The sequence below is a fragment of the Aptenodytes forsteri genome, unplaced genomic scaffold (genome assembly GCF_000699145.1).
Source record: "Aptenodytes forsteri isolate BGI_AS27 unplaced genomic scaffold, ASM69914v1 Scaffold106, whole genome shotgun sequence".
In the NCBI taxonomy this organism is placed as follows: Eukaryota; Metazoa; Chordata; class Aves; order Sphenisciformes; family Spheniscidae; genus Aptenodytes; species Aptenodytes forsteri.
Window position 1 is genome coordinate 936,176 of NW_008794080.1, and position 12,993 is coordinate 949,168.

The 12,993-nt window shown below is 39.0% G+C and overlaps 1 protein-coding gene across 1 annotated transcript in view; it reads right to left on the reverse strand.

Annotated features, from left to right (window-relative positions):
• The window catches only part of GRID1 (glutamate ionotropic receptor delta type subunit 1), a 580,739-nt gene that overhangs the window by 23,996 nt on the left and 543,750 nt on the right, over window positions 1–12,993 (reverse strand). The window contains exon 18 of the mRNA XM_019470222.1: window positions 5,478–5,513. Within this exon, the coding sequence (XP_019325767.1) occupies window positions 5,478–5,513 (36 nt within the window). The remainder of the gene's footprint in view (window positions 1–5,477; window positions 5,514–12,993) is intronic.

A 12,993-nucleotide genomic window follows, 5' to 3' on the forward strand; every position in this document is an offset into this window, starting at 1 on the left:
GTTGCTTATGTTTCACAATATAAATTTATGTTTCCCTGTGCTAAAGTTTTCATTATCAAGAAAAACATAATTCCTGCACACAGACATCCCATTTTATCTACTACAGAATACTGTATGAAGTAAGTAGAGAAGTAAATGCTTGGAATTTTTTTACGAGGTAGAGGTGGGGATTTCATTTGCCTACTTATAACTCTTTTTTCAGCATTAAGGACAACTTTCTGGCCTTATTAAGATCGGAGAAAACTTTTTAAAGGGTTCTAAGAGCCCAGAAGTTCACATTATCCCTTCTTTTTGCTGTTAAAATAAAATGTTTGTAAAGGTTAAGGAAAACAACTCTGTCTCTGAGGAATAATAAAAACACATTTTTAAAGGTTCTTCCCTTTGTCTTCGTCTTATTAAATGAAGAGCAGCTAAATAACTAAATGTCAAGCTTTGTATGAAACTATCTTAATGCTGAATGATTTTTCAAATGCTTTAAAAAAAAACCTAAGATAAAAATTAGAAACCCTTGAAAAGATTAGTTTGTCATTACATACTAGAAGACTGCCTTGAATCCCGAGATTTCCAGAACTGAAGGTTTTGGGACAGCTTTATTTGACAAGCCAAGCTTTACAGAATTTCTGTAAGCCTCACCTTTCTTTTCCTTTATTGTTCTCCTGGAAAATCCAGTAACAAAGCACATGTTACTGAAAAGTAACAAGGTAAATGGGAAAAGGGTTAAATGGCAATAAAGCCAGAAAAACAAATCTTAAAAGTTATGATGTTTTGCTCCCTTGTCAGCTCAGTGTTCTCCTTTATTTTTACTTCTACAATTCTCATTAAATATGAGCCATTTGTTATCATTTTTAAGCCCTTAGGTTGTTTTTTTTTTCATTTCCTGGGGCTTTGTCACCTTAACTGTGAAATGGTAATGTAGCATTGCCAAAGATTTTCAAGCTTTCTGATGCCGTAACTGTTCCCTACTTTTGTATTTCTCTATGACGAAATTAACGAATTAAAAATTAATAAATTACTTTAGTAAATTGAGGCTAGGAGCTAGGGAATGGCAGAGGCACCAGACCTTAATAAATTACTTTAAACTAGTAAATTGAGGCTTGGAGCTAGGGAATGGCAGAGGCACCAGACCTGGCAGCTGGATGGAAAAACCAGGAGCCATAGCGAAGGCTGGCGCGCCGGCTGTCTGGCACAGAGACTTCCCTTACCCAAAGGAGAGCCCTCGGGGGAAGCCCTTCTGCTTCCCTTCACAAGGGTCTCTGGCTTCAGCTCCACTTAGCGCCAGTTAGGTCTCTTCAAGAGCTGATGAGTGAGCCTCAAACTTAACACGTCAGTGTCTGCGACAGACACGTTACCAAAGGTTTCTGCTCTTTCTTTTTTGTACTTAATATGCAAAACTTAGTTCGTATTTATAAATATGTCACATCTCAGATGTTTCATGCCAATTCAACTTCACTTTTCATATATAGCTACATTGGATAAATGTAAAAACTTGTGTTGCCAGAAGGAGATCAAATATTTTTCCTTTGCTACCTCCATAATTCTATTTTCAATATTAATGTTGTACTCCAAATAGATCAGTTGAAGAAATTAATCAGTAAAGGGAAGAAAAAATAGGACGTGTCAGGAAAATGAATTATAAACACAGGCTTATCTTCCTCAAGCTTAGGGAAAACAGCTAACCAAACATCGCTTCTGGTCAGGAAATTATCTTATTCATGAATACCAATTTAAATGTCATTCTTCCCCAATGAGTTTGAATTCTGGAAGGGCGAATGAAGGGCATGTTTCTGATGCATCCCAAGCACCTGATGACGAGCGACAGGTTCAATGGCCTACGACTGCCTGCAGGAGCACACTGTGGCAACCGTTGGCGTGGATCTGAAGGATGCCCACCAGAATCTGGGAACGACTAACCCTGCATGACCGCACCTGCAAGAAACTACAACTCCCTTCCAGGACTAACCAAGTTTGGTCTTATCACGCGGAGAGAAATTATGGCAAGATATAAATGCGTTCAGGACGATTTACAGAGTAATCTATTTTTTTCTAGCTTATTTTCTGTGACTTTTGACAGTGGGCTCTAATAAAAGCATGTGGGCAGTCAGATTGAAAGAATATGAAACTACTTGGGAGGTTTGGAGTCAGTTAACGTTATCAAATTTGAGACACATCTCACTGAGTCTTGGAAAGGAGCTACTGGCTGATGTTTTCAAGAAATTGCCTACATAACTCTAAACACAATTAATTCAAAGGTAATACTGTTCAGCTGCCAGGCTTGCAACGGTTGGGATTTTCCAAAGGGAAGATTTGTTGAGAAAAATATTTTTATTAAAGACACTAATGTGGCCTCTTGTTCTTACTCGTGATTTCTGTGATCTTACCACAAAGTTCAAGAGAAGCCACCCGCAGAGATAAAAACGTTGCAAGCTGATGAAGCAGTTTCAGTAAGGCCAAAAAGTGAGACAAATGCCCAAAAAGGAAGGCTGAGTATCTGCAGAAATTTGATGCTAAAACTATGCCAAAACTGTGATAAGTTGCACCTGCATCCCACACATGCAAATAAAACCACACTAGACTAGAGGAGAAGAAAAAGACTGATGGTCCTGACCCTAAATATCAAGCACTAAAAATTCAGAAATGTAGCCAATATGGGCAGACAGGCACACACACCGAGGGACTATCACGAACGCGCTGATACCTCCCGGTCAGATGCCGATAACTGTGCCAAGTATTAAAAGCCTGTTAATGCAGTTCTTAATAAGCCTCAGGAGATACGCAGGAAATAGTGCTTGAGGTCTTTTAAAATAGTATAGTCTTAATCATCAGTCATGGCGCATTTCTGTTTTGTTTGTTTCTGTCTTGAGTGACAACATAAAGGATTACCTTTCGGTGAGAGAATGAAACCAAGACGCAAATGTTAATATCACATTTTCATTCTGTGAAAGAACTATTTAAAAATATACAGCAATTTTGTGATTAGGACTGGGGTTCAAAATTTGAGTCAAGCCCCAGCCTCAGACAGACACTTCCTCTTCTGACCTTGACCAGGTCACGTGCCGGTCCCTCTGCCATCCACATAAAACACCTCTTAACCCATACACGTCAAAAAATAACAAGTATCAGCAGTCATGAGACACAGATGATGGAAGGCACACACGTACCCACCTAGGCAGAAAGGAAGTCTCTGAGGCACTTTCATGCAGAGACAGACATACTGCATAACCGAAAAACAAAGCCGAGAAATAAAACTGAAAGAGGGAGGTTTCCATGCTCCGGTACCCACAGGCTATGCTCTTCTCAGCTCAGCGTCAAACCCCACCGCTCCACCCAGCTACCCGCTTCTGTCCGTGGGGTTTCAGACATCATGGACTCAAACATTTAGCTTGTTAAGGAGGAATGAAGAAGCAGCAGCTCTGCATGTGTACATTTGTTTAAGATTATTTTGAAATTCTGTATTCACCCAGGGTCATAATCATCACTTTCAGCTGCAGCTACTGCATATGTAAAACTGTAATTTTCATTTATTCCAGGAGGCTCTGACAAAATGGCAAAATCAGACATAATTCGAGAAGAAAAAGCAGTGATGATATATGTAATAGATGTGCCGCAGAACAATGACAACACAGTATGGTGTTATATTAATACAAATAACCCCTTTTTAATACGACTCAGTTTGCCACACTCATTATTCTAGAGATCCCGCAGTCGACAATGCAGTGAAATGCAGACAGACGTGTAAACAGATGCAGCGATGATGTATGTTTGCTGTCATTAATTTAACACAGGCAACTGACCTAGTCAAATACCACCTAATGTTACATAAAGTTTGCTGAGTGGTTTCTGAGTGTACTCTGCTAGATGCTGGTTTGACCATAACAGTATCTTATTAGAAACAAGTACAGATGCACCTCAAGAGTCTACTTGAAAAACTACTTTTATAAATAGGCCCAACTCTGCAATCAAGCTTCTGCTCTTATGAGCGGAAACTATACCATGTATTTTAAATTAGCAATTAACTAAGCCATCATCCATAAAGCAGCTGTTAGAAGAACGCATTGAGACTGACATCAGTTGAGGTCCAGCAGACTGTTATCCAACTGGAAGGATAAAAGAAATGAAAGAGTTTTGCAATACATTAACTTCTTTCAATGTGTAACCATCTTCAAAGAAGCAAAACTTCATAAAAAATTATGTACAAGAGGCCACCTTATTCACTAGGAGGTGCTCTCCTTCACCAGAGAGCAGAAATTCCTTTATGAAGAGACAGTAATATTCTTTTCCCTTCTATGCAAACCTGGAAAAAAGTGAGAAATAACAGAATACTGCAAAGATGATGTTAATGTGATAGAAAATTGTTTCAAATACATTTCCAAAGTTTGTTCCCTCCTACCCACAGCCAAAAAATATCTGTAATTGGTGAAAGAAAGAAACTATTACCAAAAACCTAGAGACCAATCAACGAACAGTGGCTTGCTACAGAATTGCTGCAAGTAGCAAGGAGCTTCATGCAGCAGTCCGTATCTTCCCACACTCAGGCTGCCCCCCTTACCCAGGCTGGGTTTATCTAACCTGAAATCACATCTAGCCAGGGATGTAATTCTGAAGATGGCTGTGACCGTCCCACAGTCTGTGCCTTTGAGCCTTGCCCAGAAACGCACCGGACAATAAGCTCCCCAGCAGGCCAACGAAGCTGACGATGCACACCAACTCCAACCAGCTAAACAACTGTCTTCTTTTTATTTTCTCCCTTCAACTGCATCTGCATGCTATGGCACTGTGTGAATAAATATGCAGGACACAGTACCAAAGGGACAAGCATCGCACATTAGGTGACAGCAGGTAGCCCCCCCCAGTCTCTTGCAGTGATCTGCTCCCACATTCCTCACAATCCATGAGCTAAGTGCAATCACAGAGAAACACTGGCTAGTCCTCACAACCAACAGCAGACTCAAACCCACAAGGTAAGAGGCTGTGAAAGCATCCTCATTTGTTACTCAGTAAGAAAGGGGACATTCAGCCTCGTGCTGAGATATTCAAGCTTTAAAATCCTTACCAACCTTGGTTCACAAGCGTTAGAAGCTGGTAACTCAACTACAAAGAAAATGAATGACTGGTTCACGTTATACAGATGTTACCACAGTTTTCATGAGGTTAAAAATAAACAGTACAGTAAGAGAATGCAAAGCAACATTTTTCAACACAAGCAGCAAAATGCAGTACTGAATGAGTGCTGGTTGATGAGCATGCCAACGTCTCTGTAAAGGAACTCTTTTAGGAGAAAGGAGAACTTGCACATGGGAAACCTTTACTGTGCACACACTGCATATACTGTAGTTACAGGCATTTCCAACAACATGAAGGTTAGGTTCAAGGGGAGTTCCGGGGCGAGGTAAAGGTGAGGAGAAAGCTAGCAAGGATCCATCTGTGCAGGCATTTTCAACAACAAACAAGTTATCTGTATGTGTATTATAAATTCTCACCATGCTTCTGAGGCCCAACCTCACATCATTGGCCATCTCCAGACAGAAAGGGAAAGGAAGACGTGGGAAGAAAAAAAAGGATCAAGATAGTGAGGCTACTAATGTAATTAATATTTCACTGTTTTTAGCAAACATATACTTACTACTTGTTATACTTCTGGTTTGAAATAGCAAATTCTAGCCACTGCAAACAAAGAGGATGGCCCTGAAGAGGGGGGTGTTTTCACAATTCAACTACATCTAAAATGACCCTGTGAGGTGACAGATTTTTCCATTACAAAGTAAAGATTAAATTCACGAAGGTTCTGTTCCAAAACTCACTAAAAATTAATGGATTCTTTACCTTGCTTTACACAGCTTTTAAATCCTAAATTATTATCTAGTCCATAAGGGATGTAATTTTTCACTCTACTGAGCCCAAAGCAAAGCACTGCTACCCTTTAACAGTCTGATTTACTCTACCGGAGCATCAGGCATAACAGATTGCTCTATCATCGTCCTTCTTCACCATTCCAGCCTAGTCAAATCAAAATCCCAAAAGTTCCCATTTTTTCCTATTATGCCAGGAGTACAAGAGCGAGTTGGCACAGGAGACACAAGGAGTTGCTTCTACAACCTGTTTGATGCCCAGCGACAGTTGCCTTGCAAAGCCTCTCCTCTCCACTCCAGCTGCGTGAAAACCTTAGAAAACTCTTACTCCTGACTATTAGCCACAAATGTTTTCATTAAAAACTGAATTTTGAAAAGGTTTCTGCACCCCCATTCAGGGCTGTATTTTGGAAACTGCCCAAGCTCCTATTTCAACATGAGAAAAGACACGGCCAGCCAAATCATTAAAATAGCTCAGCATAATAAAAATCTGGCCACCAGTTTCCCAAAAGAGAACTCTTGGATACTAAATACTTCTGAAGAAATAGTACTCGTTATGTTGAGGAAGTCCGAGTAGGTCTTTTCTATATATGTGCTTATAAACGTGGTTCTGAACTTTAGGGAAAAAAAAACCCAACCCACAAATTTTAAAAAAAAAAAAAAAATAAAATTCCACCATATTAGTACCTTTGATTCTTTAATATTTTGCTAATATTGAGCACAGGTTATTTCAGGTATTATAAAATTATTTAAGTTCAATTGATAAATAGATTTATAAATTGCTTGTTAATATTATTGTACGTTAACTTCAATTTTCAGCAAATCACTTCAATGCACATGTTTATGCTTTATGCAGTTTATGCTTTATACATGTTGGTTTCAAAGCAACTCAAGTTTGACCCTACACCACTAAAATGAATGGAAGTGTTTTGATGATCTGGGTGTGATCAGGATCAAACTCTTATTTAATTTTATGTACATGTTTAAATGCTTAGTTGGATTAAGGCCTAAGGCACTTTATAAACCACAAAAATGTGAAAAAAAATATTGAGAAAACAGTCACATTTTATGTTTTTTATTTTAAACTTTTACTGATTTTGTTATTACTGAACATTCAACACCCCCTCAAAAAGTCAGCTTTAAAATACCACTGTAGGCTGAGATAAAATATACAAACATTAGCTCCGTAAACATTGTGTGAGGAATCTAAAAGAATCTGACACATTAAGGCTCCAATTCAGTAAAATACCTAAGCTCATGCCAAGCACATGAGTACCCACAGAAGTTCTCTGGGATAGGTGATGTAATGCAACTTAAGCAAGTACTTAAATTCATCACCAAACTGGAACTTTAAGCAGGTTGCTTCTTTCCGACTTCCCTGCATGGCAACATTCACTTTTTAAGCTTATTTCCGTGCAATTATTCCCCCCCGCCCCCCTACGGTTCATGCAGAGTAAGTCCGGATTATACCCCTAGGAATCCCATTAGCAGGGTTTTCTTACACGGCTGAGAGAAAAATTAAACCAAACACAAAAATCCCTTCCTTGCAGCTAGGGAAATACGCTGGAACCAAACTTGAATGCTTCAATACTGCTTTGGGTGGCAGAAGCCTGGGCCCAGTGTCAGTAATCATGGGGATGACATGTCACTCTTAAATCCATTACAGCCTTGACCTAAATCTATGGTGATCAATAGCAGAAGTTGACTGATTTCACCGGATTCTCGATGAGCACACTGTCTGTGACCAGGTATTACAGAATATCTGGTTCACCGTTGGGGACCTCTCAGGAGAAAATCTTCTTTCTTCACTCACGTACAAAGCCAACACTGAGTTAGTTAAGATGCCCTTCCAGCTATTACCAGTTTCTGTACAAGGCAATTTATATATTACATCCTCCTCGTCTTTTCTTTTTCTTTAACTGATTCTTCCAGCTTATACTTCATCATCAAACGACATTAAACTTTGCATTCTGGGATGACTGATTCCTAACACTGCTTTGCTGATTTAAAAATGCTAGTTAAATGAAGTTTCTCAGCTTATTATGCTCAAAGCTAGTTTGAAACTGAATATCTAGATGGCATTAAAATGCATTATTTTGCCAGCGTTTGCATTATTTATTTTCCCGAAAAAACTTTATTTATTCTTAGAAAAGTAGAATACAATACAGTGGTACAAACAAATGATCATTTATATGCAACTGAGCAAAAAATGTACAAAGATTTCAGACATGTCATAAAAATACAGAAAAAAATAATTTAAAATAAAAACAAGGTAAAATATAGCGGACATGCAATGAAGGGAAAACAAAGTATCAGTTTGATGATCTCATGTTTCCTTTCACTCTCAAAAGGAACCATCCTGGGGGAAATCAAATTGTCAGATAAAAACACCACAACGGAGACAAGGTAAATGAAGTGACAAAGACAAGGAAAGTGAAAATTATGGTGAAAGCATAAGACTCTTTAATAATCAAAAACAACACTGCTGACGCCATGCTGAAGGTACGGAAGCCTCGATTGCCATGGAATAGTATCTGGTTGGAGAACTGAAGTGAGATGAATACGCTGCAAACCACAATTCTTAGCAGTGACACACTTTGATCCATTGGACTCGTATCTGCTAGCTCGTATTTCCACTTCTAAGGTACACTGGGGTTCACAGTCTTCTAATGCCAGAGGAGAATCCTAGTGGGTAACTTTCATGGCTGCTAAAGCTGGAAGTATGGATTTTTGAGGTAGGCTGGAATTTGCGTATCATCGAACAAGGAAACAGGGGAACTCAAGGCAGATCACACAAGGCTGCCCCGGCCAGAGATACAGGTTTTCCTTCTTTCATCCTGCATACTGCCAAGATATTTGTGGTAACTTTTAGAGTAATTTTGCTACCTCCCACTATCCTATAGCGCTAGAAAGTATTGCAGAGTCTAGACTTCTTGAGATTCAATAACATTTAAAACATCATTAAGCTGGGAGTAGCAGGAAACAGGAATGATAAGATGCTGTTACTAGTACACAAGTCTGTTCCCACACTAGACAGTACCTGAATTGTTGCCCCTTTTAATAATTTAAAAAGTGAAAACAGGAAAGTGAAGAGAGTCTGTTGAATAAAATGATTTTGTAGAAGCGTGAGAAAGTTAAGAAATCACAAACTAAGCTGTGAAGACTGTGGTTGTGAATGAATTATAAATTTGACACAAGTTATGAGGCAATAACTAGTAGCAACTCAGGAGGTGTAAAATTATGGTATTCCTTAACCAGTAAAAAACCGAAATCTTCATGCGCTACAAAATCGCAAACACACCGGGTACAGTTTCTGACACACTCACATTGCTAGGAGTAGCACAGTTGGTTTGTAGACAATGTATTTCTGATTTATAACATATATTAGCTGAGCTAAGAAAGAATCAAATGAAGAATTTCTTGAGATCATTCTAACATTGTCTTTCAAGAGCTATATTAACACTAAGTGAATCTATCACTTTTTATGGAAGATGCAACAAGTATCAGTTCCCAGCAAAAAAATCATCCCGTATAACTGACTAATTTTCTTTGATGTGGGGTTGCCTGTTAATTTGTTTTTAGTGAATACATCTTGTGCACAGTGAAAAATGCGGGAATTCAACTTTCTTTCCACAAATAGTATGATATTTTATCTTTGCTTCTAAGTTTTCATTGTTTTGGAGTATAGTATGTGGATGAACAAGGAGCGCTCTCTTAATAGTTCTGAAGAGATCTCAGAAGTAATAATCTTCAGGGGGAACAGTACATCACAGTGAGACACAGCTGATAAAGCACAGAGGATGCTGGGGAGTCCCCTGCAGTAAGCAGCTGCGCTTGGCTGTAATGACAATGAAGATTTGAAAACTGTCTTTCAGTGTGTAAAATGGAATAAAAGATACCAACAACCTGATGATGTGGCAAAGCCCTTGGCAGCTAAATGATCCAAATTATATTATAGCTTACTGGTATCATGAAATAAATGCATAGGACTCACACCAAAAGATACAGAAATCCAGGGATAACTATTGAAAGCTCGACATTTCTATGGTACCAGGTTTCAGTAACTTTATCTGATTGCTCAGTTATTCAAAAGGGACATAGAGTGACTGAACAGATTCCAGAATAAGCATTAATTTTCATTTTTTATTTGACAACTCTCCGAATCCCTTCCCTTCCCTTCCCTTCCCTTCCCTTCCCTTTAGACAATGTATTTCTGATTTATAACATATATTAGCTGAGCTAAGAAAGAATCAAATGAAGAATTTCTTGAGATCATTCTAACATTGTCTTTCAAGAGCTATATTAACACTAAGTGAATCTATCACTTTTTATGGAAGATGCAACAAGTATCAGTTCCCAGCAAAAAAATCATCCCGTATAACTGACTAATTTTCTTTGATGTGGGGTTGCCTGTTAATTTGTTTTTAGTGAATACATCTTGTGCACAGTGAAAAATGCGGGAATTCAACTTTCTTTCCACAAATAGTATGATATTTTATCTTTGCTTCTAAGTTTTCATTGTTTTGGAGTATAGTATGTGGATGAACAAGGAGCGCTCTCTTAATAGTTCTGAAGAGATCTCAGAAGTAATAATCTTCAGGGGGAACAGTACATCACAGTGAGACACAGCTGATAAAGCACAGAGGATGCTGGGGAGTCCCCTGCAGTAAGCAGCTGCGCTTGGCTGTAATGACAATGAAGATTTGAAAACTGTCTTTCAGTGTGTAAAATGGAATAAAAGATACCAACAACCTGATGATGTGGCAAAGCCCTTGGCAGCTAAATGATCCAAATTATATTATAGCTTACTGGTATCATGAAATAAATGCATAGGACTCACACCAAAAGATACAGAAATCCAGGGATAACTATTGAAAGCTCGACATTTCTATAGTACCAGGTTTCAGTAACTTTATCTGATTGCTCAGTTATTCAAAAGGGACATAGAGTGACTGAACAGATTCCAGAATAAGCATTAATTTTCATTTTTTATTTGACAACTCTCCGAATTTCTGAAGCTTATGAAAGTCAAAAGATTAGGTATCAGTATTGCAGGCTGAGTAGCAGCTCTGTAAATTCAAGATTTTAACACATAGAGATAGATGTATGAGCTGGCTAAATTTCACTGTGGGTATACGATGGCGGGATATTAACAGTAATTAAGAGAGAATGATTAAAAATTCTAGAAAATCTGATTCGAAAAAGATGACCAAATGTAAATTTTCCTGAATTCTAAAATTATAAGGGCATTTAAACATTACTAGGTATCTTTCCAACTTTAAAAGATTACAAACTTGAGCCCTAATAGAAGAATGCAGCACGGTGTTGCAGCTAAACATTTTTTCCTGATGTTGGAGCTAATCTTTCTTTTGTTAATCTGATTTGATAAGGATTAAATGAAGAATTAAAAGGAATAACTTTTAAGATTTTTACAGCAGAACTCATTAGAAACATTTTTACAAATCTGCTTCAAATAGAGTAAGAATACCTTTTAACAACATTCTGAAAATCAACCCAACCTTCACTCTTCTAGCAAGAAATTTCACTATTCCTTGCATGATAGAATTGTGAACCAATGGCAACTGTGTTCGTGGGAAAGTAAAGGAAGTCCATCTTTCCTGGAGGTTTACCTTCATGAACTGACTTGATGGGTAGAAACAATACTATTTTTTTTAATTGGGTGGGACAGATTTTCTTCATATGTGAACAATGTAAGAAATATTCCAATTGGAAGTAGCCTCCATCTGACATAACTCTTCCTGTAAAGTCTCTACAAACGTAGCTCAGATTCATGTCAAAGTCCAAGTTACGTTGTCGGTTTCAAAAGACAGGCTTCCTGTTCCTCCCAGTTACATAGTTGACACTACATTTTTCACACTCATTGTAATTAAGAGCTGTAATTTATACCACACGGACACCTGAGTCCTTGAACACCTCAATGTACTGGCTCAGGCTAACTTCCACAAAAGCCAAAGGAACACAAAGTGGAAGAGGAAAAGACAACAAACTGGCAAACATCAACCCCTTACTGTCAGCTAAAAACACTTCTCCAGTGCTAATGAAGGCTGTGCACGTTCTCCCAGCCACAGACTTCACAGACCCTCGACATACAAAATGATAGTCTCAGAAAAAAATCCTCTCTCTCTGTCTCCAGCAAGCTGCATGGCTGCCCAACCCTGTCATAAATCTGCCAGAGCAGTCATGCATCCATCTTCCCAACATCTGTTTTCTGAGTTGGCAATTGTTGGCATGATACAGCCTACCAAGTGCATCAAGCCAAAGAGAGAATGTTACACAAGGGGTCCGCAAGTTATGACAACTCCTCATTCAATCCTGAATCCACTGTAATTTTCTACAATGGATTTATAAAGCTTCTAACAGGGTAAGGGTCACAGAAGCCAAGCACTGCCTCCTTGCCGTTTGCCTCATGAGGTGACTTCTGCATGAGGTGACAGCAAAGCCTAATCTCAGGCTGCAAGAAAATCAGCCCCTTCCGTGACCCTCCACAAGCTCTGCACGTCACAGAAGAAGATGGCTGGGAGACAATCCCGTTCCCACAATTTTTGGGTGATACCACAACACTCGTGTTTTGCCAAAGCCTTCCCAAAAGCAGAAGAAACTCAGCAGCATGACTTAAATTTGCAGCTGTTACTGAACCGACGACTTTGCTGGAGTACCAGACGCAGACCCGAGGCAGATTTCTATGTTCTGTATATGCTATGCATGCCGTAGCTCTGTTATTACGGCTATTGCTGTAGAAATGCTGAATACAGTGACAGAAATGAGATATCCCAAATACGCTCCTCCTGGAAATCAAATCCTCTTTTTGCTTTTGGTCCCCTAAGCAACGCTCAGCCACTGTTCCTGACCGAAGCAGATGGGTCCCCCGGACTCAACGCTCCCCTCATCCCTGGATCCTCTCCTTCCCGAAGTTTTGAAACTTGGTTCTCCTAAATACATTGAAAATCTTCAACCAATCTACACCACCTCTTCTGAAACTTGGTTTCTTAATTACAGTAGCCATCAGCAATCCCACTTCAAGCCCTCCTCACTAGTAGTACATAAATAAATACCTCTGCCCACTGTCTACCGAGAAATATCTGCTACATTCGTTTGCTAATTCCGCTGAGTGGATGTCGCGGCCACT